General features: G+C 40.2%; 1 protein-coding gene across 2 annotated transcripts in view; it reads right to left on the reverse strand.

The window, feature by feature from the left end:
• Positions 1-512: 512 nt before the first annotated feature.
• The window catches only part of OTUD7B (OTU deubiquitinase 7B), a 52778-nt gene continuing 26846 nt past the window's right edge, over positions 513-26444 (reverse strand). For both annotated transcript variants that reach the window (XM_063103916.1, XM_063103917.1), the window contains exons 2-12: positions 22973-23123; positions 18855-19043; positions 16887-17114; positions 15320-15421; positions 14438-14565; positions 10383-10495; positions 8467-8594; positions 8008-8157; positions 7341-7455; positions 6297-6381; positions 513-5291 (exon numbers count right to left, since the gene is read on the reverse strand). In XM_063103916.1, coding sequence (XP_062959986.1) covers positions 4083-5291; positions 6297-6381; positions 7341-7455; positions 8008-8157; positions 8467-8594; positions 10383-10495; positions 14438-14565; positions 15320-15421; positions 16887-17114; positions 18855-19043; positions 22973-23057 — 2532 coding nt within the window. In that variant the 5' untranslated portion in view covers positions 23058-23123 and the 3' untranslated portion in view covers positions 513-4082. The remainder of the gene's footprint in view (positions 5292-6296; positions 6382-7340; positions 7456-8007; positions 8158-8466; positions 8595-10382; positions 10496-14437; positions 14566-15319; positions 15422-16886; positions 17115-18854; positions 19044-22972; positions 23124-26444) is intronic.

Here is a 26444-nt window from a genome sequence, read left to right on the forward strand (position 1 = left end):
ATAGGAGAGGGAAGGTACTTCCCTCCCAAGGCCCTGGACAGCACTGAGTTTAACACGATCCCAACTCCTTAAAGACACTGGATCTTTAAAAAAAAAATTATGTCATTTTTTTATTTTGTGGGAAAGCTTTTGGTTAAATCTTTTACCTCTCAATAAAAACAGCATAGGTTAAGGGAGGGATTTGGAGGCCTAACCTATAGTATACTTGCTCCTTTGGTGCTGGGGTAGGGAATGTAGAGTGAAGGGGGTAGCACTGTCTTAAATCAAAAGGGGAAAAATAAAAACCCTGAAAATCCCCCCTCCATTAAAAATTTCAGTAGACACCCTGAATGCCCTGGATTAAAGGAACTAAGTGCACTTAAATTTAAGCCTGAAAGATGATATTATCCCTCATCTAGGGTTACAGGGTAGAGCCCCCCCTTTGTCTACATACCCCTCCTTACTTAAGGAATTTTTCCTTATTTTGAATGCATGCCACATACCCCTCCCTCCCCTCTCCCCAACATAGTACTTGCATGGCCTCTTCCACCCCCTGATCTTCCCAGTAACAAACCAATCTGAGTCTGTCTTCATTTCCCAGGTATTATTCCTTGACCCCCATCCCACTCAACCCCTCCCCCAAAGAATAAAGCAAAACAAACTTTACCGTCTCCTATAAAAAAAAATATCCATTGTCTCAGGGTCCCTCATCCTTAGAATGGAGGTTTTCCAATGTCTCAATAAAGTTACCTTCCCAAATGAAAAAAAATTTTTTTATCAATGAAAAGCTACAGGGTCTAAAGCCCTATTTTACCATATTCACCCCTAGACCACCCCCCAGAATTTCCACCTTTTTTTTCTTTGAAAAGAGGGCAAAAGGAATTGGGATTAGCTAATTTATAAATAAAACAAAAAACAAATGTGATACAAGGTTTCTGTTTTTGTTCATTTGTCCTCAGTTTTTAAAAACAAAAAGTATTAACTAGAATCTAATAACAGATCAAATCCAAACACAGCAGTCCAGTAGAGAACCAAAACTTCTCTGGTTTTATTCTCTGGGAAAACCCCTGATCTGCTACCATTCCTATTGGTCCAGACCAGCATCCTATGATATAGAGGCCTAAGGGAAAGCTAGGTGGGCTGTGCAAATTCAGGGTGTGAATTTGAGCCACCTGTTGTTTGGTGCGTGTCACGTGGTGATGGCCTAACCCCAGAAATGGGGACAGTAGGGTGAGGTGAGCAAGGCACTCACCTTGAGCACAAAATTTAAGGGATGTCAAAAAACTCAGAACCAAGATAAATACTATTTTAATACCTTTTTTTTTTTTTTTTTAAACATGACCAGTAAGGGGATCTTAACCCTTGACTTGGTGTTGTCAGCACCACGCTCACCCAAGTGAGCTAGCCGGCCATCCCTGTATAGGGATCCGAACCTGTGGCCTTGGTGTTATCAGCACCACACTCTCCCAAGTGAGCCATGGGCCGGCCCTTAATGCAATATTTTTTAAAAATCAAAATTAATGTAAAAACATCCATGATAAACATTAAAAACATAAATAAAGACAGGATTCATCCCCATACTTGCTCAATTCAGTCTCACTTCCCTTATCCTAATCCTGGTCCTATTGGATCCTATCTTTGCTATTTTGTTCAACATAGTTTTTTTGCACTCATTTTTTTAAAATACCACATTTTTTAAAAAGTATTTATTTTGATTACTGAGTTTATTGGTACCCCCTTACATTTTGCATCTGAAGGGAGTACTCATCTCATACTAGGTTCCAACCCTGCCCAGAAATATATACATCCCCTCCTTTGGAACCTCATTGGCTCCTTAAAACCAATCTATTTTCAAATAAAATCCTAAGAATTAATAGCCATAGGAAATTATTAAATCAACAGAGTATCAGATTTGGAAAATAAGTGAGTTTTGAGTTTGTTGAGGAGAAAGGAATCTTTCTTTTTTTTTTTTTTTTTAAAGATGACCGGTAAGGGGATCTCAACCCTTGGCTTGGTGTTGTCAGCACCACGCTCAGCCAGTGAGCAAACCGGCCATCCCTATATAGGATCCGAACCCGTGGCCTTGGTGTTATCAGCACCGCACTCTACCGAGTGAGCCACGGGCTGGCCTAGAAAGGAATCTTTCTAAATTGTGAACAGTTCCAATGAGGAGGACAGTCCTCACTGGCTTATTTACCAAGGAGGAAGTAGGATGAACACTTTCCTGACTGGGCAGAAGGAACATATGCATATAAGAATCCCCCACACACACACACACACATGCACACACACACAGGCACACACTCAGCCCACGTCTGCTTAGATCAAATGTGGGGATTACATTCCATGGGATGGGCTATGAGTACATACCTCATAAAAGAAATCCAAGTACAGAAAAATAGCCCCAATTAACACTCTGGACACATAAGTACACATATTCCACTTCTTCATATGCACCCAGGAGCGTATACAATTGCATAGTTGATTTTTTTTCCCCCCAGAAAAAATATAAAGAAAAAGGAAAATTGGCCCAGGATAGGTCTTCTGGTTTAAAGCTCTTAGAAATGGCTCTGGGCAGAGCATAGGCTGTCCAGACTTGTGCTTTGTGCAAAATGCAAAGGACCTCCCCCTGCTGTGTCCACTCCCACCCCCTAGAGAACAGGGGTGGGTCAGGGAAACAAAGAAATCCAAAGACAGATCAGCTCACTGAGAGTCATCTGTGATCTGTGGTTATAGTTCACTAAAATATATTTCTCTAACTACCTTTTTTATAAATTGCCCCTAACCCACACCCCATGTTTCAACATCAGTCCTAATATCAAAAATATCTCCTCTTACAAAGTATTTTTTTATTATTTTAATAAACTAACCACAGATTAAGGTCAGCTATGGCTTAACAAAAGAAGCCGGGATGTTAAGTTCATTCTCCAAAAGTAGAGAGGAAGAAAAAAAGAATCACTTATGTAGGAAAAAAAAATAATAATTTTTTAAAATGTTTTTGCTTGGTGGGGTCTTTTTGTTTCTTTACCTTAAAAAAAAAAAATTAGTCAATAAAATAAGTTGTTTTCTACAGAAACACAGCAGCAGAGGATGGTAGTACTCTATTTAAGTTTTTGGTTTTGTCTGAAACAGTCCGGCCAAACGTCTATCCTTCCCCCACCCCTTCCCAAGGTGCACTCAAACCTCAGTGTATGGTTATTGCTAAGTAGTTAAAAAATAGATCACCTCTGCACCAATTCACCTGGAGAAAATTCAACACACACAGCTGCTCTTCTCATCCCTGTCTTCCCTTTCCCAGAGGGAACCTTTTTTCTTTTTTTAATTAAATAAAATTAAAGTCAAAATCACAACCTTCTTCACTTAGCTCAGCTTCTCAAAAAGGATGAGAAAAAGATAGTGGGCAATTGTCAATCTTCTAACTAGAAGGAAGTAAAACTTAAGAGGAAATTCCCTTTTAAGTTCCTACTTTTCTCATCTCAATAAAACTGTGATTAAACTACCCCCTCCTCCTAGCAAGCACCCATGAGTACATATTACTGCCTTGTTTTTCCAGATCCTTCAGGAGGAATTTATCCAACCCAAATTTCCACCTTAATTCAAATCAATACAAATTTGTCCAGTTTCCCAGTTTCCCTCCACGCTCCCCAACTCCACCACCATGTGCTTTTTTCCAACCTAAAAGAACTTTGGTCTATTTTTTCTTTTATTGACTGAGAACCTCCTTTGCCTGTTCCTCCCCCAGACTTCTGCCCACCTCCCATCCCCACACACCAAAGCTTCCCCTACTACTTTCTCTTAGGTCTTGGATGGGACCCAAGGGATTATGAGATAGAATCACCTTCTTTCCCACCTTGTACATCCTCAGTCCCATCAAGTCAAGCTCTGCAAAGGAATAGTACAGGCCTTGAGGCACCGTTCAGCCCTGACCTCCTCTTGCCAGCCTGGCAGCACTCCAGCGAACACACAACTTAAAAGTAACCAGCCAGGCTCCCACAAACGTTTCTGCATTTGCCCCATCAACATGGGGGCTTGGTCTTGATAAGCCAATTAGTTGAGCTTAACTTTCTTTGTTTAGCCCCCTTGCCCTCCAAGGTTCCACCCATTTAGAACCTGTGCACCAGCAGTTCCCCACCCAGTTCCCGTTCCCTCCTCCTCAGTTCTTCCCTGTAACAGCAGGAGCAGAAGTTGTTTGTCTCAGGGTGTCCATAGAAGCTGCAGTTCGGTTGTTTGCATTTGGTCTGGGTTGGAGGAAGCCCCCGGGGAACACCAGCCCATCCATCTGGCTCAGGGGGCTCTCTGTAGCCGTTGCTATAGGAATCAGCCACACGGAAGGGAGGTGGTAACAATGTACCCCTGTGAACTCCCTCCTTGGAGTGACTGCCTGGCTCCAGAGAAGGGATGCTGTCCTGGTGGGGGTAGGGTCGCCCAGGAGGGCACTGTCTGGGAAAGGTGGCATATGGTGGTAGGCCCCCCCCACAAGGACCCCCTGCCAACTGCCTCCGGGGTTCCTGGCAGTGGACTCCACCCCCAGAAGGCCGAGGGATAGTAAAGCCCCCAGGGTAACCAGTAGAGAATGCCATTGCCTTGGACTCTGCTGGGAGTGCAGTCAGCTGTTCCTCCCCGCCATCTGGCTCTGGCTTTTTGGCTGGAGGAGGCCCGCTCCCTACCCCTCCATTCATGATCTTCCTCTCTGCCTCCTTCTGCTTCTGCTCTGCCAGGAATCTCTCCTCAGCATCAGAAAGGTAGCGCTGGATCATCTCTTCCTGATATTGGTGACGGTGACCCATCTTCAGGGTTCCAACAAAAATAAACTTCCCCTCCCCTTGCATTGCAATCCTCATAATGGCCAGGCTTTGCATCACCTCCTGGCTATACTTGCTCCCTCCATTACCAACAGACTCAGACGTGGGCTTCTCAGACACAGGCCCATCCCCAGCTGCCTCCTCTTTGCCACCCTTCCAGCTCTTCAGTGAGTTTTTCTTCTTCTTCTCCAGTGTCTCAGTGCCACTGCTTACTCCTGACCCCGTTCCCACCCCTCCAGGCTTAGAACCCTTGCTGTGCATCAGGCCTCCCATGTTCTTCTTGAGCTTGCTGCCCAAGGTTTTGCCAAAGCTGCCCAATTTGTTAGCCACGGAATCTGCTCTCTTCTTGTCTTTCTCCCGATCTCGCTTCGACTTCTCCTTCCGCCTGCCGCCCTCATTGCTAGCAGAACTGCTGCCAACTGACTCCTTGTCTGATTCCCCAGACTCAGGAGTGGACCGAGCCTCATCTCCAGCTGAGGCTGTGGGGGACTCAGGCTGGGCCAGAGGAGCCTGGAAGAGACAAGAACGGTGTTGACAGTTATCCCATTGGACTGGGTTGGGGGAAGCCATCAGGGACCTTTAGCCCATCCATGTGGCTCACAGGGTTCCCTGCAGCCATTTGCTATAGGAATTAGCCATATAGAAGAAGGGTGGTAACACCCTTATGAACTCCATCCTTGGAGTGACTACTTAGCTCCAGAGAAAGGCTGCTGTCATGATGGGGGAAGGGTCACCCAGGAGGGCACTGTCTTTCCCTAGCTCCAGTCAGCTCTCTCATAGGCCAAGGAAAGATACAGCTAATATCCTAATATCTAACTTTTATCTCACCCACTGCAATTTGATTCTTCTGCAATAAGGAGATATCAAAATGAAGCCTGACTTCTTTTAGAGCAATGAGCAACCGTAAAATACTGGTCACTAGGTGAGGAGGAGGAGGAATTATTTTATAGACATTAGAATGTCCTTTACTGTAAATTTCTGTATGCCAAATTCTGCTCAAAGTTAATCTGAAGGAAGTCTTGACTAACCACAACAACCAAGTCTAACCATTTTGCATCCCATCAACTTATATATTATTTGGCACTGGAGTTCATCAGTTTTCCCTCGCTCCTGTGTTCCTCCCCTAGCAAAGAAACCCATGAGATCAAGAGTTCTTTAAGCTCTTCTGTCTGCTTCTGGTGCCCAAACAAAGATCTACAGAGGGCTTGGGACAAAGTAATCACAATCTCAGGTTCACTAAAAAGTCCAGAAAACTTTTCTTAAAGAATGTTTGTTAGTATCAGAAAGCAGAGCCTGGCTGGAGAGGAGAGATGGAAAATGGAGGGGACTGATGGGTAGAAAGGAAGGAAAAAATGTTCTTTGGAACTTATCTGACATCTTCCAGTTACTTCTAACTTTGAGTCACATGCTCTAACACTCAGAACAGATTTAGAAGGAGACCACCACCAGATCTTCCTGTTCTCCCTGTCACCGAAAACGAGGACACACAAGGGTTAGGGTAGAAGAAGTCTTCACCTGTGCATCAGAGGACAGTGGGATCCATTTCACATTCATGTAGCTATGCAGCAGATGCAATTTGACCTCTAGGGACAGAATTACACTGAAAAGGAGAAAAAAGAATTAAAAATCTACTGTGACCTTTTAAAAATAAAGCAGTGTGATAGAGTTGGGAGGAAGGGTAGGAGAGAGATACATCGCTAAACAGGGTTGGGTTTAAATTATAGCTCCACCAATTACTAAGCTTTATGACCTTGGGTAAATCACTTCAACCTCGCTAAAATTCAGTTGGGGTTGATAATGGGTATAGATAATATCTACCTTGCGGGGTTGTTGTGAAAATTAGAATAGTATTTAGAATGGGCTCGGCACAGTGTCTGGAAAACAGGAAATACTAAACAGTAGCTATTATTATTATTGTTGTAAATATTTAGAAGGAGCTTTTGATTGTTAGGTGAGAACTTATTTTTTTTTTAAATCCATAAACTCTGGATTTTTAAATCAAACCCTCTCAGCTAGGAACCTAGTTACAGGAGCCCAAAGAAAGAAGTACTGGGTAAGAGGTAAAGGAGGAGCTTTTGCATTCATATACTCTATAGGGAAGCTGAAGAGGGAGGCAGGAAGAAGGCTAAACAAGCTACAGGGAGGCAGGACGGCAGAGGGGTGATGTATTTTTCATGTTCTTTCTTTAAATTTCAGAAAAGCAAAAGCCCAGAAACTATTTTGGTCAACTGTTTCACTTAGAGATGTGATTTGGTTATCCTGATATTCTGATCACTGTTTTGGGGATTCTGGGATGTATCAGTGCAAGAACACTCTTCCTATTGTAAGAAAAGAACAAGCTGAGATCCTTGGATTTCCATCTCTTTCACAGGGAGAAAAAGCAGCTGCACGATGCAAGAGTCCTGGTGCCCAACCTGTCCTCCACCTCTCCATCTTCCCAAAGAAACCAGAGTTAGGATGTGACTGTCTTGCCACTGAACTAAGGAAAAATCCCCAGGGAATGGATGCTGCATGAGGAAGAGATCCTACTACAAAATAGACAGGCTAAGCCTGCCTTACCTGGCCAATCGGACATTGTCATTGTCATCTTTGCCCCACTCCCAGCCCTTTCCAGGGTCCACAGCAAAATGCAAGGGCAGCAGCTTATGTTCTGAATCTGTAAGTGGGGTCACAGCTGGGGAGGAAAAAACATGCCATCAAGGAGTCTTCTTGAGGGGAGAGGAAAGCAACTGAACACAGACTGATTTTACTATAATCATACCACAGGTCTCCAATTATAGTCACTTCTCAATTCTTACATGTAACTCACCCCTGGCATTAAAAACTGATAGGCTAGTTTTCCCCTATCACCCACCATATGATTTAGGCCACTAATCTCCACCAGTCAGTCAACTAACTCTTATGATGTTCTTGCCAGTTAATGTGTACTCAGGTAATTCAAAATCATTAAGACAAATACAGCTAAGTATCATTTAGAAGGTCCTACAACCTTAATACATAAGTCCTTTATTGTAGAACAGGAAATTTGGCTGTTTTTTCCCCAAACTGTTTTTTGTTTTTTTGTTAATTTGAAAACCCTGGTATATCTTTCAGTTTAGGAAAACAGGATCAACATGTACTGTCTGGCCTTGCATCACTTAATTGTTTCCTCCTACATTAACTCTCATTTCCATTTTTCCAAATGAAGATAACACAGACCAAGAGACACAGACACTGCATTCAGTACCTTGTTCCTTGGCATTTTCCTTCTGCTCCATGGACACAAGTGCAGAAAAGTGGGCCTGATCATAGGCAAGCACCAGAGGGGAGCGGTGACACTGGCTGGCTGGGACCTCCAAAGGCAGATAGATTCCTCCAAAGGGAATAGGGGCAAATGCTGCAGGAAACCACGAAGATTATTATTAAGGCTATGTTCTTGCCTAGTGGACAATCCCTCCATCCCACTCTGCCAATTGAGTCCCCCCTTTCATTCCAACTCATTTAATAACTGTCTCCTAAGAAGCCTTGTCAATTAACCCCAACTTTACCCTGAATCTCTTGAGAATTTTACATTGTTCTAATTTATACCTTCTTTTGTTTCCAAGGATCTATATATCCCCTTTCCTGCCCTCCTCCCAGTGCTTAGCCCAAGGCTCTGCAAATAGGATATATTCAGGGTGAAGTGAAGAGTGACTAGCTGACTCACCTTCCCCTCCAGAGTCCCTTAGCATGGTGTCTGCCACGACGACTATGGGCCTCCTAAGCACATGAGCAAGGACAAAGACATGGAATTCTTCTAGGCTCTCATATACAGGCTCTTCTGAATTCTCCACCCTAGAGTTGCAGGAAAGGAGAGAGTGGAAAGGGTGCAGTGGAAGGAAGAAAGAAAACAAAACAAGAAACCCCTGAAGGCCAGTTCTGCAGAGAAGGAAAAGAAGAATGTCCTTTACTGGTTTTCTAGTCTTAAGTCTGCCATTGACATAGCTGATTATTTTATGCTACCATGGCTGTTTCTACTTCCATTCACAGATGGCGAAACCCAAGAAAAGAGATTTGAAGGCTCTGGGGTTAGAGTGGTGTTAGGGAGGCTGGCTGGTTAGCTCAGTTGGTTAGAGCAAAGTGTTACAACACCAAGGTCAGGGGTTTGGATCCCCATATTTAAAGTAAAAACTAAAATAAAATAGTGTTAAGAATCTGGAGGTAATCCCTATCTCTTAATATTCATCCTGCTCAACAACCTCCCCCAGTTCTCTTTATCCAGTAGCTCAATGCACAACTGCACAGCCTCACCCTACTTACTTTACCAACCACAGCTACCCACACATCATGCCTTACAAGAAAACCCCCAAATTTCCTCTTCCTATGTTCCTTTACTTACAGAAAAGCCTCACAGTCTACCCAGTGGCCTAATCAGAAATTGGTAAAGTATTTACTGTTCTTTATCTCTCACCTTCAATTAGTCACCTGGCTTGACCAATTAATTCCATATCCTACATGTCTCCTGTATCTGTCTCCTCTGGCCTATCTTCAGTACACCACCCTGTTCATACTCATGGCCCTCTTTCCTATATTTCTACAACTCTAGTCTCACTCTACTGCATCATCCACTCTGCTGTCAATGTACTCAAATACACGAATTTGCTCCTGTCACTCTCATACTCAAAATTCAACCGCTTCCCACCCTTTAAAGCAAAATTATTCAACATTGGGTGCTTGTTACAAATGTGGATTTCTGGGCCTTACCTCAATCCAACTCAACTGAACTTTCTGAGGGTGGAGGTCCAGAAATCTTCATTTTAAACAATTCTCCCAGATTATTTTTATGCACATTAAAGTTTGGATACTTTATAATTTTTAACTTTCCATTATGGAAAATTTTAAATACTAGAAAGAGTATTATACTAAACTCCTGAGGTATTCATCACTCAGTTTCAACAATTACAAACACATGGTCAATCTCATTTCACCTGTATCTCAATCTATTTCTCTATCACCTCCCCCACCCCTGCCAACCCCACCACATTATTTTGAAGCAAATCCTGGACATATCATTTCATTCACATATATTTCAGTCTCTATTTCTAAAAAGTAAATTCCTTTTTTAAACAACCATAATGCCATTAATATAACACTTTTAAAAATTAATAATCAAACACATAGACATTGTTCACGTTTTCCCAATTTTCTTATAAATGTCCACACATTCGAATTGGTTGATATGTCTCTTAAGTGTCTTTAAACCTATAGGTTCCCTGTCCCTTTTTATTTTTCTTTCCACTGATTTACTGAAGATACTGAGTCATTTGTCATGCTGTTTCCCAAAGTCTGAATGGGATACAATTTTAATTCCTTAGAATGCTACAAGAGAAAGAGAAAAATGTGGACTGCCCAGCTTCGTCTATCATTCTGCACCACATACTTTGTATTACAGTAATACTGAACTACCTGTAGTTCCTAGAACATACCATGCTGTTACACACTTCTGTTACCTTGCCATGGCTCCTCTTTTCCTTCTAACATCCTCTTAGCACAGCTCTCTAGAAACTGAGATATGAGAGCTCCCACAGCCCAGTGAAGACTCCATAAAGATTACTTCCTATTCCCCCACTTAGCCACACTTACCCACCACAGTTGGCTCCATTAGTACCTAGATGCATTCGGGGTTCACTTGAGGCAAGCTTGATCAGTTCATTCCATTCCTTCTGCCATTCATCTTCTGTGTATACCAGTCCTGACTGTGTGAAAGACAAGCAGGGGACATCAAGCAATTAGAGGCTAGGTTCTAAGACTTGTACCCACTCCAGCTCACTCACTGTTACCCCACTCCCTACTCCCCTCACACATAGTTTACAGTTGTACTACAAAATCAAATCTCTTCTCCTTTTCACAGTCAATATTTATAAAAGAATAATCTATGATCTTTCTCACGCTTCTTTATCTTCCATTCTTTTTTAATATCTTCCATTCTTTTTTAACCCATTGCAATCTGGCTTCTGGTTCACCACTCCACTCTGCTCCCCACTCCCCACACACCACTTCACCTGACTCTGGCAAAGGACAACAGTGACATTCTAATTGCCAAATTCAGTGGATTCTTTGGTTTTCACCTTTCCTAGCCTTCGCGTGACTTGTTTTCTTCTTTAAACTTTCTTCTCCTTTAACTTCCATAACACAACTTTCTCCTATTTCTCTGAACTCTGTCTACCCCAAAATATTGGTGTTGTATCAATGATTTTAGCCTTGGTTCCCTCTAGGTGACCTCTTCTGCCATAAACTCACCCACTACCATCTATATGCTCATGACTCTAAAATCTCTCTGTCCGGCCCAGATTTTCTCTTAATTTCTATATCTACATATCCAGCTGTCTACTGAAGACTGCTACCTGATCACACCAACCTCAAACTCTACATAGTCAATAGAACTCCTGTCTCTTCCAAAACCCACTCTTCTTCCTATATTCCTACCTTAGTGAATAGCACCAACTATAACCCAAATATCCAAGCTAGAAATGAGGGAGTTACATCCTCTCCTTTTTTCACCCACCCCACACCTGGATCCCTTCAGTCCACAATTATCAAGCGTGAACTAGTGCAAAATGCACACTTAACTGGTTTTACTACCTCCAGTCATGTACTCTTTTGATCCATTTTCTACAATGCTGCTGGAAAATTTTTTCTCAAGTTAATATCTCATGATGTTTGCTTCCTGCTAAAAATTATTTTAAGAATTCATTGCCTATTAGATACAGTTCAGACTCCTCCTTAAGCATTGTACGCAAAGCCCACTTCCTGGCCCCAACCCACTTTTCTAGTCTGATGCCTCACTGAATTAGCTGTTCCCGAAATGCACCGTGGTGTTTTATACCTCTCAGTTTTTTTTGTTTTTGTTTTTGTTTTTGTTTTAAAAGATGACCGGTAAGGGGATCTCAACCCTTGGCTTGGTGTTCTCAGCACCACGCTCAGCCAGTGAGCAAACCGGCCATCCCTATATAGGATCCGAACCCGTGGCCTTGGTGTTATCAGCACCGCACTCTACCGAGTGAGCCACGGGCTGGCCTATACCTCTCAGTTTTTGTCTACGTTGTTCCTTCTGCCTCCTGGAGCAGCCCACTCCCTATCTACCTGGTGAACAATTTCTCAACCTTCAGGACAGAATTGAAGGATTACTCCTCTGTGATGTTTTTCCTAAATCTCCTTGGTAGATCCACCACTCGTTCCTTTGTGTCCTCCCTCCCCAACTGCTATACAGAGTCCTATTATATGTCTCGTCTGTTACACTCTGTTGCAATTATGTAAATGTTTACGTGTCCATCTCCTACTGTTACTCTTAAGGGATCATGTTTTGTGAATATGCCCAGTGCCTATTACGTGATCAGTAATCAATAAATATACACTAAGTGAAACTATAGTTTTTACCAAAAGAGAGTATGCAGAGGTACAAACAATTTTAAAGTATACTGGCTTGAGGATATATATGACTATCTGAGAGACAAGTTTACCTTATTAATTTTATTTGATTTACATTAGTATTAAAATGAGATTACATTGCTTAAGCATATGCTGACAGTAAAAGGAATCACACTCGGCACTGAGAACAAATTTAACTAAAATTAAAGAGCTACTGTGAGCACAGTTTAATAATAAAAAAATGCAACACTATTTTCAATTTGTAAAATACTATCATAAATTTTATTTCAATCAAAAATAAAAACAATGCACAGGTAATATAGGGGGGCTCTGGTACTCTGATACATCCGTGAGGATCTGTCTCCCTCCTCCTATTTCTGTTTCCTGTTATAATACACACAGCCACTAGGTGGTGTACATTTCTAGCCTTAACATTTAAGAAAATGTTCTTTTTGGGCTTTACCACCAATCTCAACACAAAACAAGGAGGCCCAGGAAATAAAAACTAATTTAGTTTGGTGCTTGGTACTGGGGAGCTAAATGAAGCACCCCAGTCCACCACCCCCGTCTTCCCACTCCCACTCCCAAGGTGGGGTATAATGCTATGAGTGGTCTTCACTAAGACAATTAAGCAGGCCACATTTCCAGTACAGAATTTTCATTGCATTGAGCAAAAGGATGTAGAACAATTGCTCCTTCACTAGCCACTATTCTCTATGCATGTATTTCCATGGCGGCTTTGAGAGGGAAGGGGTGTCTGACCAAGGACAGAATTTGGGTATTTCTGGGTCTCCTGGCTAAATATCATCACAATCTAATCCCATCTTTAAAATAATAACTATCATAGTTTTAATAACTGCAATTATCATTTCTACTTAACAGCTGGCATGTGCTGGTTTGGCCTGTTCTTGACTCTGGAGTGGTCAAATCCAAGGTTCAGGTATGGTTTGAACTCAATAGCAAAGAAGGCAAAACTGACCTCTGAGTTGCTTTGGGTACTAAATTCTAGTCTGGCTCTAGCTCAGGCAAAAGCTTTCCACAAGGTCCAGCACATCTTTTGGTGGTAATAAGGAATGTCATTTATGTAACCTTGCTCCTGTGGATTTATTTCCCACAAGGCAGTTGGGCTCATCAAGGACAGAATTCTGATCTTAGTATCATCCTACCTTTAACAGTGGTGAATTAAAGAAACATAAAATTCTAAATAATGTGAACAAAAAATCTCTCAGTTCTGTATTACTGCCAGTGATGACAGAATAATAAAAGGAGAAAAAAAAAAAGAAAAAAAAAAGGAGGAAGATGAAAGAAAAAGGAAGGCTTCTGAAGGGAGATTCCCATTTTCAATGCCAGAAACACCCAGCCATAAATATGGCAAAAAATAAATATACACGAAGAACAGGCAATATAAACATAGAAGACAGAGAGAACCAAAGGAAAATGAAACAAGGAGGCCCATTATTTTTATGTAAACATACAATGTCATTATTAAAGGAAGAGATCGGCAAACTTTTTCTGTAAAGGGCCAGATGGTAAATATTTTAGGCTTTGCAGGCCATATATAACTACTCTACTCTGCTGTTGTAGGAAGAAAGCAGTTACATATAAAAAATACACAAAATGGATGGGGCTCTGTTCCAATAAAACTTTTTTTTTTTTTTTTTTTTTACAAAACCACTCACAGTTTGCCCAACCCTTGTTATGGGGATGGAAAGTGCAAACAATCCACTGTTACTTTCTTATATAAAAGCAGTCTCAACATTTGCCAATCCCTGAGAAATACCATTCAAAATCAGTTTGACAGGTATGCTTTTAAAAATTTTAAACAAATTAACACTGTGTATACAAAACACAAATGGTATATACATCCAAAAATTTTTTTAAGCATTTACATTTCTATAAGGGTTGAAAACATAAGTCCTTAAAAATTGGTCTAGCCTTATTATAAGCAAAAAAACAATATAAAATTCCCATGGAATTGTCATATCTCATTTTAAAAGACTGCCACTAAAGGCTATTGAGTACCTATCAGGTAAAAAGCACGATGTTAGATACCTCCTCTATAGGTCTCAGCTTCCCCAAAGCCATTTCTCATGACTGTATCAGAAGGTGTTTACCCTATGGTGTTATCGGCATTTTCTACAAATTTCAAGATTACAAGGGAAGTAACACTGATGTAAGCACCTGGAGATATTTCTTACTGGAAGGCACTGCGTAACTTTGGTAACTAGGTAACTTTGGAAAACAAGGTGCTCCCACCCAAGCTCTCCTACCTCTTTATTCTGCTGTGTTTGCTGCCACCTCCAGCGCCTTTTCAATGCTTCCTTCTCGACTCCCTTCTCCATCAGTGCATACAAAGCTTTCCGCAGCATCAAGTCCCGATCATGGAAACCCCACATCCCTGTGGAAAGAAGACATGGCGTTAAAACACCTTCCCTTGACTCAACTCTGCTTATTAATTATGATACACAGACCCTGGCTTAAAGGAAATCAGGCTAAAAAGCCCAAGGTTCAAAGGAATTCCTACTGTGATTTAGGGAAGAAATACTTAATCAAGAAAGAAAAGATGTTCCTAATCTAGAGGTTCAGAGACTTTGAGAATGTGAAAATGAGAGATACCACATCTCACAAACTCCTGACAGGTAACCCTCACTCCTGAAGCAAGTCTAATAAATTAAAATACAGAGTAGCAGCAGATCAGACTGGTCTGTCACACAGGAATCAACATCAAAGCTTGAGGGATGGTTGGAAAATGGGAACTTTTTTAAAAGCTAAGGGCAAATAATATATTTAGTTGTAAATAGGCTTAATAATTTCAAGTAAGTGTTACAAAGGACTGCTGAAAACACACACATATACACACATATATATAGCTATATACTGCTTGTTTATTGCTATTTATTATTCCTAGGGGTCAACTCCCCTGTGCTCTCCTCACCATCTCTGAACAAGACTGAAAAACCAAGGCAGAGGTCTCTCCCATCTCCTATGCCAACACACGCACACACGCACACGCACATACACACACACAAAACCTTGTTCTGAATCATCACTTCTGCCTAAGATCAAGGTTAGTTGGGTCAAGTCCTATTCATGAAATTTGATTCAACTGCTTCCTTTCTACAGGGGAATGGAATACCACTCTTGAGACTCACCAAGAGAGGCTGCATGCAGAAGGCAGTTCCCATCTCCAGTAGTTGCCAAAGGAAGTAGCCTCTGGCAGGTGGGGTCCACACTCACCCACCAGTTCAAACGCCCTGCAGAAACAAGATGGTGGAAGAAAAGGAGAAGAGCAGATTATCCATGAAGCCCTTCCCACTCCCCTACTTCTAAAACAGACTCCAAATTAGCCTCCTCTAGGAAGCCTACCCAGAATAAAACCATCACTCTATTACTGTTTATATCCTCTTCACTTATATCTAGTCAGAGTCTGTTGAGCACAATTGGTTAGGTCATTGGGTATTAAGTGGGGACAATTTTGTCCCAACAGGACATTTGGAAATGTCTGGAGATATGTTTGCTTGTCACAGCTGGTAGGGGGATGCTACTGGCATCTATTGGGTATAGGCCAGGGATGCTGCTACATATAACATAATGCATAAGGCAGTTTGTACAACAAAGAATTATCTGGCCAAAATGTCAATAGTGCCAAGGTTGAGAAACTCTGGGTTAAATGATATGGTCAAGGTCATAGGTTGAAAATGTGCTGGCTGCTTGGTCTGGCTCTGATTTCTTCACTTTAGTCAGGAGACCAGTAAATAAAAATTGTGGCAACAAACCTCACCATAAATCCATCACTGGTAAGACAAAAACAATTTGAAGTGTGTAAAGTGTCCTGTGAGTATCACCTGCATATGTGATAGTAGGAATGATGGCATATGTGTGGTATGACTTTAAAGACATGAGCAATAAGACAAAGTACATAAAATAAAACACCCGAGAAAATGAGTCTCAATTCTATATAACCATCCCACAATCACCAACCCATTATTTACATGAGTAAAATATTTTATGAATGATACTTAAAAGCTTTATTGAACTACTGAAGTCTACAGGAAAAAACAAAAACAAAAAAAGTGGCTTATAATCTCACTAGCTCAGATAACTTCCTGACTTTTTAAAAAATTATAAATAGATGCATATGGTTAGTATAGAAAGTTAGAAAGTAAAAAATAAAAGCTTCCTTTCCATGCCCCCATCTCCCATCTCCAGTCCTTCTCCCATGGGAGTTTTTTAAGACCAGACTAGCTTTCCCAGAATGTCCAGCTACCTCACCCTATCATATGGACTAATTTTAACAATAATTTAAGAGACACAATTGTAAACATAAATAAATTCGGGGGGAAAGGTTCATATAAACAAATGTGACTTTTAGATACCTGCATCATCTATAGTACTGGTCCTTTCTATAGATGTATCCCAGAGCCAATTATAATTAGTTGTTTTTTTTTCATGTACTGATTTTTAGGTATTAATTCCTAGGCCTTTCACGTGTATATCTGGTTTCCTTTCCATCAAACAGGAAATTTCCAGAGTAAAGTGTCTAATCTGTATCCTTTCTCTAACTTCAAAAAGCACCTACCTCAGTACATGTTTATCTGACTGACTCTTGACTTTGACTGCATCAGATCACACACTTAGATAGCTACTACTTACTGACCAATCCTAGCCCTTCCATGTGAGAGTAGAGGGAAAAACACAGGGGAAGAAGTACTCACTGACCTGCCTGTTCCAAGGCAACCAGCATGGACTGCTCAATGAGGTCTCTCTCTATGAAGCTGCGGAAGTCTTCATTGTACACAGTGAGATCTGGAAGCTGGAAGGCACAGATGGGCATTTCCAGGGGGTGCTCACTGCTCCCCCCACCCCCACCATTGGAGGAGACATGGGACCGGGCCAAGGAAACAATGCTGGAGCTGGCGTGGGAGATGCCCCTAGACAGGCGTTTTTCTGCAATGAGAAATGGAGTCAACTTAGAACATACACAGACCACTTAGAGAAATCTCCACCGATGTGATGGTTACCTCTTCCAGTCAGGGGAAAACTGAGTCTAACTGGCTACTGAATTTCACGACCCTTTTTCTCAAGCCAAATACAACTGGAGAAATACAGAAAGTGCTATTTTTGCAGGTACTCACATTAGTTCCAAATATACATTCCTCTTTCTACCTGTTTGGAATTTGCCTGACCTTCTTTTCTCTATGACTCTGTCTTTTTCCGCTTCCATTTCCCAACATGATAGGGACCCATTCGTTTAGCAACTTGGTCATTGTTGGGTGGGAGAAAGAGGGAATAAGGGAAGTGGGTTTTCATTGGACTAGATTTAGTCAAATAATCTCTCCGATAATTCTCAGGGTCTTACAGAATATAGAAAGGATTTCCACCATAGAAAAGAAAATTAATGACAAATCCTACACATTCAGGAACTTTCTTCCTACCATTAATAACATCTATTTATATTATTTACTACAACTTTTCTTGATACTCCTACTTATGAGAAATTTATAGGGACAGTCAATTCTTAACATGCTACAGAGGAAAATGGTAATGTAGATAGTATCTCAAATCATTTCATTTGTTTTGAATACATGACACAGTTCTCCAGCTGATATATAATTCATTTGCATGGCTTGAGTTATAAAATGATTATCAGAAGGGGGCGAGAGCTCAAAATCATGTTGGATACTCATTCTTAATCCAATACATGCCAGAGATAATGCAGAAAATAAATCAAAAGTTGTATAAAGTTATTTTATACTGATGTTATTTTTAAAATATTTTTTAGGTATTTAAAAAGTACCATACGCTCATGGTAAAAAATCAAAATACTATCAAAAGATATCAAATGAATTTACAAAGAAGTTTCCCTCTCATTCAAAATTCCTGAGTCCTTCCCCAGAGGCAAACTTTTGTATCCTTCTAGAAATGTTTATGCATATTTAAGCACAGACAGCTTTTAAAATCATCTTTTAAAACACAAACAGGAGCATACTATGTACACTGTACTGCATTTTACCTTTCCAAATAGATTTTAGAGATTCTTCCAAAGCGGCACATCAAGTTCCACCTAAGTCTTTCTAATGGCTTCAGAGTATTCCACATTAAGGATTATTACAATTTATTTAACTACTCCTTTACTAATAGACATTAAAAGTTGTTTTCAAGCTTTAATTATTATAAAATAATGCTGCAGTGAATATCCTTTTACACTGCATATATGTATGTGTTTATTTATTTAAAGGAGATAAATACTCACACATACATTCACATACACATTGATGATAAATTCCTAGAAATGAAATTGCTGAGTAAAAGAGTATATACGTATTTTTTAATTTTGATACTGGCAAATACTCACAAATTACTCTCCAAAGAGATAGATGGTAGTGACCCTTTAAATTCTACCTTACTGTATACCTTATCTTAACAATTAGATTGTTATTCTCCTTCCTCTACTTCTTTCACAGTATCTGAAGAAGGCCTTTATAACAGGATAACACTCAAGATGCAGAGAGACAGTGAAGGGCTCCCGCACCCGAACAGATTGAGGCCACCTCAATCTAGATTTGACTGGATATAAAGGGAAGGAATGGAATCATCTCCAAAGTACTGCTAGACCTTCTGTCTCCATTTAGCAGTCCCCTCCTTTCCTACTCCATACCCAGAAACATTCCTCAGTTACCCCAGTACCTTGAACGATGTCATCCTGCCGCTGCAGGATGGGTCGGGGAGGGCGAGTAGACTCTCTATCAGAAAACCCTTTTTCAGGGGTCCTGGAACCACCACTCCCTTCACTAAAGGGTAGAGGTAGGTTCCCAGCATGGACTTGACGTAGCTGTTCAAAATCACTGAGGGCAGCACTCACGTCCCAATTCTTTCCTGTCAGGAGACATAGCAAAAAGCAAATTGTGTACTCAGAGTACAGGGAAATTGCGGAAAGACACAGAAAGATCACTCTACCCATCTTATCAAAACTAGCAAGGGTACTCATGCACACTTCAATCATTTTTCTTTTCCTTCAATTTTGTTCATAACACTTCAATCTAAAATATAAAATTTATTTATTTACTTATTTATTGTCTATTTCCTAAGTAAGCTCCATGAAGATAGAAACCTTGTGTTTCTGAACTAAAAGAGCCTTTAGAGATCTAGTAACCTAAAACCTTCTTTTAGGAAACAAGACCTAGAGTAGTAAAGTGACTTAACCAAAGTCACAACTAGTTCGTACAAGGGCCCAGCAGGACTTGAGTTCAGGTCTCCTAATTCTGAGATACAAAGAGGCTCTTAGCTTAGATGTGCTCCAGGGTGTCCTAAAGCATCTGAAATTGTACACAAAGTTATGAGTATGTGCATTTTTCTAATGAAAGAGTTGATAGCTGTCATTAGCTTATCAAAGGGAACTATATATATTTCCCCCAAATTTAAAAATAACTACTCTCTACAGAATGTTGGATTTGTCATAATGGATTTTTCTATTGCTTTCTCCAGTTAAATTATTTAATAAATACATATTGCATAATTGTTCACACTTCTTTCTGTTCCATTCCATCTGCCACCATGTTAATTCAATTCCTAGTGTCTCGCCTCCAATTTACTCTAAAGAATGCCATGAGATTAATCTTTCCAAAGCACAGTTCTGATCATTTCATGATCAAAATCTTTAATGGCTTATCACTACCTGTAGAATAAAGCCCAGGCTCCTATGCCTGACCTCTGAGGCTTTCTATGACATGGACCACTTTTCTAGCCTCTTCTCCAGGCTTCAATTCCCTTATCCATAAAAATGCAGATGATAACAACAGTGCCTACCTCACAGAATTGTTATGATGATTTAATAAATTGAAAGATCTTAGAACGGTGCTTGGTTTTACTTATGATTATACTTCTAAACCATCACATTCGCCATTTGTTCCAACTCCCTTTGCTCACTCTGCCCCAGTCACTACTGGCCTTGCTGTTCCTAGGACATGCTATGACTGCTCCCACTTTAGGGCCTTTCCACTGACTATTCCCACTATCCAGAAGGCTCTTTCCCCAATAAATCTACACAACTCCTCATCAGCTTCAGGTATCTGCTCAAATGCCACATACTTAATAAGGTCTACCCCAACTACCCAGTTAAAAGTTACAACTCATCTCATCATTCTCCTTATCATTTTTCCATAGCATTTAACACCTTATAATATGCTTTATAATTTACTTTGTTACCATGTTTACTGTTTATTGACATCCTGCTAGCATGTGAGGACAGGAATTTTTATTTGTTTTGTTCAAGCACCTAGAGCAGTACCTGACACACAGTGGACACTCAATAAATATTTGTTGAATGAATAGAAGACTTTTGTCCTGAATCAATTAATGAATGAGTGATATCTGTCTTGGGCATTGAATATGTACTTCCAACTGTCTGTAAATCTCCTTAAAATCAGGTCCTTCTGGGCCAGCCTGTGGCTCACTTGGGAGAGTGTGCTGCTGATAACACCAAGGCCACGAGTTCGGATCCTATATAGGGATGGCTGGTTAGCTCACTGGCTGAGCGCGGGTCTGACAACACCAAACCAAGGGTTAAGATCCCCTTACCGGTCATCTTTAAAAAAAAAAAAAAAATCAGGTCCTCCTAATAATCAACATGTCCAAAACTGAATGTCCATCATCTTTCCTCCCAAAACTTGCTTCTTCTCCTCCTCTTATGTTCCCTAAATCAAAAATGGCATCACAATCCCTCCAGGCCCCAAACTTCAGTCATTTTCAGCTACTCAGATCCCACTCTTCCTCCTCCCTTACCGTTCAGTCAATCCTCAGGGTTGTTTGTATCCCTGAAACATCTCTCAAATCCATTCCTTCTTGTCCATTTTTATTGCCACTGCTCCAATACAGGTCCTCATAATCTTTACTTGGTCTTTGGTCTTTTGGGAAGGGGCTCTCTAACTGGTCTCTCTAATCCTGATATCTCCTTCTCTAATCTGTTCTTTACACTACAACCAGAGTTAACTTTTAAAGGAAAAAGAAAAAGACAAAGAGATATACAGAGACACAGAGAAAATGAGGACATGGTCCTTTGATTCCCCTTCTAAATTATATCTTAAATCTATCCACTTCTCTCTGTTACTACCACTGTAGTCCGAGTCACCACCATCTCTCACCTGAACTATGGTACTACTCTGAATTGTTTTTACTTCTTCTCTGGCCACCTTCCAATCCATTCCATGGCCTACAATCAATACACTGTTAAAAACTCGAATATAATCATGTCACTCTCCTGATTAAAATCCTTCACAAGCTTCCCAGTGAACTTAGAATAAAATTTAAACTCCTTACCATGGCCTACAAAGGCCCCCCATATTCTACTTCCTGCCTATCTTACCAGCTTCCTACCACCCTTGCACCACTCTTCCTACTTCACTCATTAGTTTTTCCAATGTGCCAAACTCCATCTCTCACCTTACGGCCCTTGTATAAGCTATTTCTTGTGCATAAACACTCTTGCCTACATCCCTTTGTCTTGGTACTCCTACTCATCCTTCAGGGGTCAGCTCAAATATTACTTCTTCAGAAAGGCCTTCTTGCACTCCAGATCTAATTCAGGTTTCTTTTCTCACCCTGAACCATTGAACTTTTCTCTCATAGAGTGTGTGTGCATGCATGTGTGAGCATGCAAGCAATAATTTGTAACATACTTGTTAAGAGCCACACTCTGAAACCAGATTGCCTACATTCAAATTCTACTTAACTTCACTGAGCCTCGGTTTTAAAAATTATAATATTGGGATAATAAAACCTATACTGCAGGGTGGATCTGAGAATAAAATAATACTTCTCAAGTACCTTGCACATATTGAACACCTATAGGTAGGTATTCAACACATGTTACAAGAAAACTGAGGAATGGTTAGGATTGTTTTATAAAAGAGGAAGCATTTGAGCTGAATCTTGAACAATGAGGAAAATAATGGAGGAAAGGATACTGCAGACTTAGTAAACAACCTAACGTGATCAAGGGAAGGTAACAAGTCAGGCCCGCCTGGAGCATAGAAGTACAGAAAAAAGTAACAGATGTAAATGAAAATGCAAGTTAAGGGCAAAGTTGTACTAAATTAGTAAACTGGAATTTAAACCCTGATCTGTCTCCGAACTCATGCTTTTCTCACAGGTAGCTAAGCAAACATCAAACTGTCACACCTCGCTAAGGGCTGACAATCTAAAAAATTATCTATGTATGCTAAGAACCTGTTCTTTCCCCATAGGCCTGCCTGTTTGTGTCATTATATATTTTCATCATAAAAAGTATCCATTAATTATGACTCTAAACAAAGAATCCTATGGACATGATTCTGACCCTTTAGGCCCTTAACATCTAGAACACTCATACTTATGTATACATACAGATATAACAAACAAAAGCAGCAAAATGAAAACATTAAATTAATTCACTCAACACAAAATTACCTATATAAGATAGGGAAGGAAAGAAACAAAACCATGGATGATCTCAAATATAAAAATCCATAAGTCATTTATATATAAAAGGAAGTCTTAGAGATCTAGAATTATACTTTTAGTGGACTAATAAAATTTCAATTGCATAAACTGATAGTGGCAAAAATTACCCCTATAAATTCAAGGCAAAAAAATTTTGAAATTTAAAATTATGGTGGGTGATACACAAAGTAGATCCCTACAAGTAACTTAAATGTAGGGCTTACCATACAAAAAGTATCTTCCTGATCACCTTAAATGTTCCAACTCATCCTAAAAATAAATACCACATTTTACTTTCTCTTTTCTCATTCTCTCCCATGATTCCTTACCTTCTAGGAGATCTCGGGCCAGACCTGGCTCTGCTCCTGTGGAACGGACAAAATCCGACAGGACAGCATCCATGTCCAGGGTCATGTGATCATCCAATATTTTCAGGCAGCTGGATATAGGCAGGACATAGATCAAAATTCAGGACTCCACCTGAGGAGGAAATAAACACATAAGGCTCAAATTACCCTGGAACAGGATGATCACAGCCCAATTTCAGCAGCTTCCTAATCTAAAATGGAAACTAACTATCCTCGTTCATTCATTTCAGTTGTATTTTAAAATCCACCAGTTTGAAATTTATTATGAAGAATAACATTTAGTTTCCTAATTCCTCATTAACACTAATGTCTTAATTCCTATATTAACCATAAACCAGTAATACAACTCTGAATAATGCTTTTCCTCTACTTTTCTACAGTATTACATTTCTACCATGAGTTTGCTTATCCAAAGCAAAGGAAGGAAGCAGCAGACTACTACCCTACAGAACTCCCCACCTGCAATATTCTCTAACATGGCACCTTGTTTATTTCCTTCTTGGCACTTGATATACTCTGAAATTATTTTAACAGTTGCTGTCTAGCTATCTCCTCTAATATGTAAGTTTCCTGACAACAGGGAACTTGTATGTCTTGTTCACTAATATGTCCCCAGCACCTATTACTTGGCGCTTGGCACAGTGCTTGCACACAGGCCCTCAGTAAATATTTGCTGAATAAATGAATGAATAAATGAACACTGTACACCAGATAATTTTAGGGTTGACTAGTGTTTTACACTATCAGAGGAAATGCGAGGAGTAAACTGATAGTTAAAACTACTCAAAATAAAACAATAAGCTATTCTGCACAGCAGAGTGGGGATCCCAAAGGTTCCTCATACCAAAAGTCAATCTTTGTCCACTAACTTCATGAACCCAGGAAACATACCTACCCCAAACATGTCTTTCTCTACCCAGGACAAATGATTGCCAAGTAAGTTCACCTAAAAAAGGTCACTTCTTTCATACTGGACTTTGGTAGAAACTACGTCCCTGATCTGACAGCCTGGTATCAATCCAACATTCCTCTGAGGTTAAACAGTCCCAACTGAGAAAGCAATAATGGAGTGAAGAACAATCTCTGACCAAGTTCTGCCAGGTTTACAGTTCTCCATAAAAGAGGACTCATTCATAAAGTTGCCAGGTACACACCTGCCCCAATACACTCACCCATCCCCTGACTTTTGGAGAAGGTCAAAAGTAGAATTCTCAAAAGCAACAGGTGACTCAGGTAACTCTTCAGAAATGTCTCCCCCTAAACAGCCTAAAATCTAAGGGTGACTCCCAGATTCCTTTTCTTCACGCTTCCCTCATCCTAGGACACAGCTTGTTTACTGGCACAATGAGATCCTAATTTTCTAAATTCCTTAGAAATATCAAAGTAAATAAACAGCAAAGATTTCTGGGTTATAAAACCAGTAGGACAATAACTTGATAATTTAACGTGATTTTTTTCTTAGAAAGATGGCAAAAGAGAAAGTTTTCTCTCTGTACTGTTCTAGTAGTACAAGAGACCCATGAGTACAGGGACATGATTATTCACATCTGTAGCCCCAACATCTAGCATAGCATCTATAATATAGTAGACAGTCAATAAACGCCTGATGAATAAATTATTAAATGACTGAGCAAGCCAGCTATCACCAAACCAACAAATTTGAGAATGAGAAGATCAGAAATTCTAGGACACTTCATATCACCTCTCTCTTTCTAAGGATCTGTCCTGGTCCCATTCCATCTCTCGAAGTTTTGGAAACTCTCCTTTCTAAAGAGTCATCAACTATACTGTCACTACTCCTACCACCCTCACATTTTATGATTTTCACCTACACCTATATAAGTTAACTGGGTGACTTTGGTGAAATTACTTACAGGGTTTCAGTTGCCGCTTCTATAAATTAGACTTGGATTAGATGACTTCTCAGATCCTTTCCAGATTTAAAAAACGAACTTCTTCAGTTCACTACAGACTCATAAGCTATGATTCTTACATTCTCTTTCAGTCGAGGTATTATCAATGTCTACCTTACTTCAGTTTCAATATCAAAATTATCAGAAAGGACTACTAATACATAAAGAACTTTTGATCTAAGATACCTCAAATTCAAAATGTCAAGTTATAAAGAAAATTAGTTCCTTACATTCAGTACCTAAAAATTAAATTTCTTCAGAATTCATAAATGAATGAATGGCTTTTCCCTCCCTAATGCAGGCAAGAATTCTCTCTCCAATCCCATTCTAGTCACCATCTTAGGTCACAGGAGATAGTAGCAGCCTAAATAACTTAAACATGTGAATATTCCAAAACCAAGAGCATTGCTGCAAAATGAATTTCAATCTTCTCTGTAAAAAAATAAAATAATAATAATGATGATGATGATGTAAAGTAACAGTAAAGCATCTTGAATAACTTTATGAAAGAATGTGGGAAATATACAATAAGCATACAAATAGCAATCAGCAAAAAGATGCTCAGCAGAAAGAGTTCATTAAGCCACAGGTGTGTAAGCAATTTTCCAGCCAGAGACAGGCTTCTGAGTGAGAGAAGCAAATGAAAACCGTCAGTGTTATGGCATCATAGATCTTACATATCAACATAGTAGGTAGGTGATTCTTTCCAAAAAAACATTTTTAAAAAACAATTTAGGAGGCCGGCCCGTGGCTTACTCGGTAGAGTGCGGTGCTGATAACACCAAGCCCACGGGTTCGGATCCTATATAGGGATGGCCGGTTTGCTCACTGGCTGAGTGTGGTGCTGACAACACCAAGCTAAGGGTTGAGATCCCCTTACCGTCATCTTTAAAAAAAAAAAAAAAAAAAACAATTTAGGGGTCTAACATTATCTAGAATGACTTGCTCTTCAGCAAAAACTCGAAGCACTAAACCAAACTTTGAGGCAGCACATTCTTATATTTGATGTCTCCAGGTGCATGCCATGGACTTCACCCTAAACCCACCCAACAGGTAAGGACAGCAGCTTTTATTACATCATCACCAACACCTGGCTTGAGCTTCTCAACTTCCAAATGGGGATATCAAAGCCAATGACTAAGACTCACCATCTTTGGCTCTGTCTCAGCACACAGGAATGCACAAAACAAAACCACCACTGGTTTTCAAACTTTCAAATGAAACAGAGGAGGCACTCATATGTTTGTTGACTGAATGGTGTATACAAAGATCTCAACTGGAGTCAAAATCCTCCAATCTTCCAACTGGAAGGGCCTTCAGCAGTTATTTAAACCAATGCCTGCTCCCATGCAAGAATCTTTCTACTACAACTCTGACAGATAAATCATCCAGTCTCTACCTGAATACAAGCTCTGATAGGGGACCTCATTACTTTGCTATGATGTCCATTTTATTGTTTGACAGCTCAAGTAGTTAGAAAACTTTTCTAAACTAAAGCAAAAGCTTTCACCAGCCCCCCC

The sequence above is a fragment of the Cynocephalus volans genome, chromosome 8 (genome assembly GCF_027409185.1).
Source record: "Cynocephalus volans isolate mCynVol1 chromosome 8, mCynVol1.pri, whole genome shotgun sequence".
Classification (NCBI taxonomy): Eukaryota; Metazoa; Chordata; class Mammalia; order Dermoptera; family Cynocephalidae; genus Cynocephalus; species Cynocephalus volans.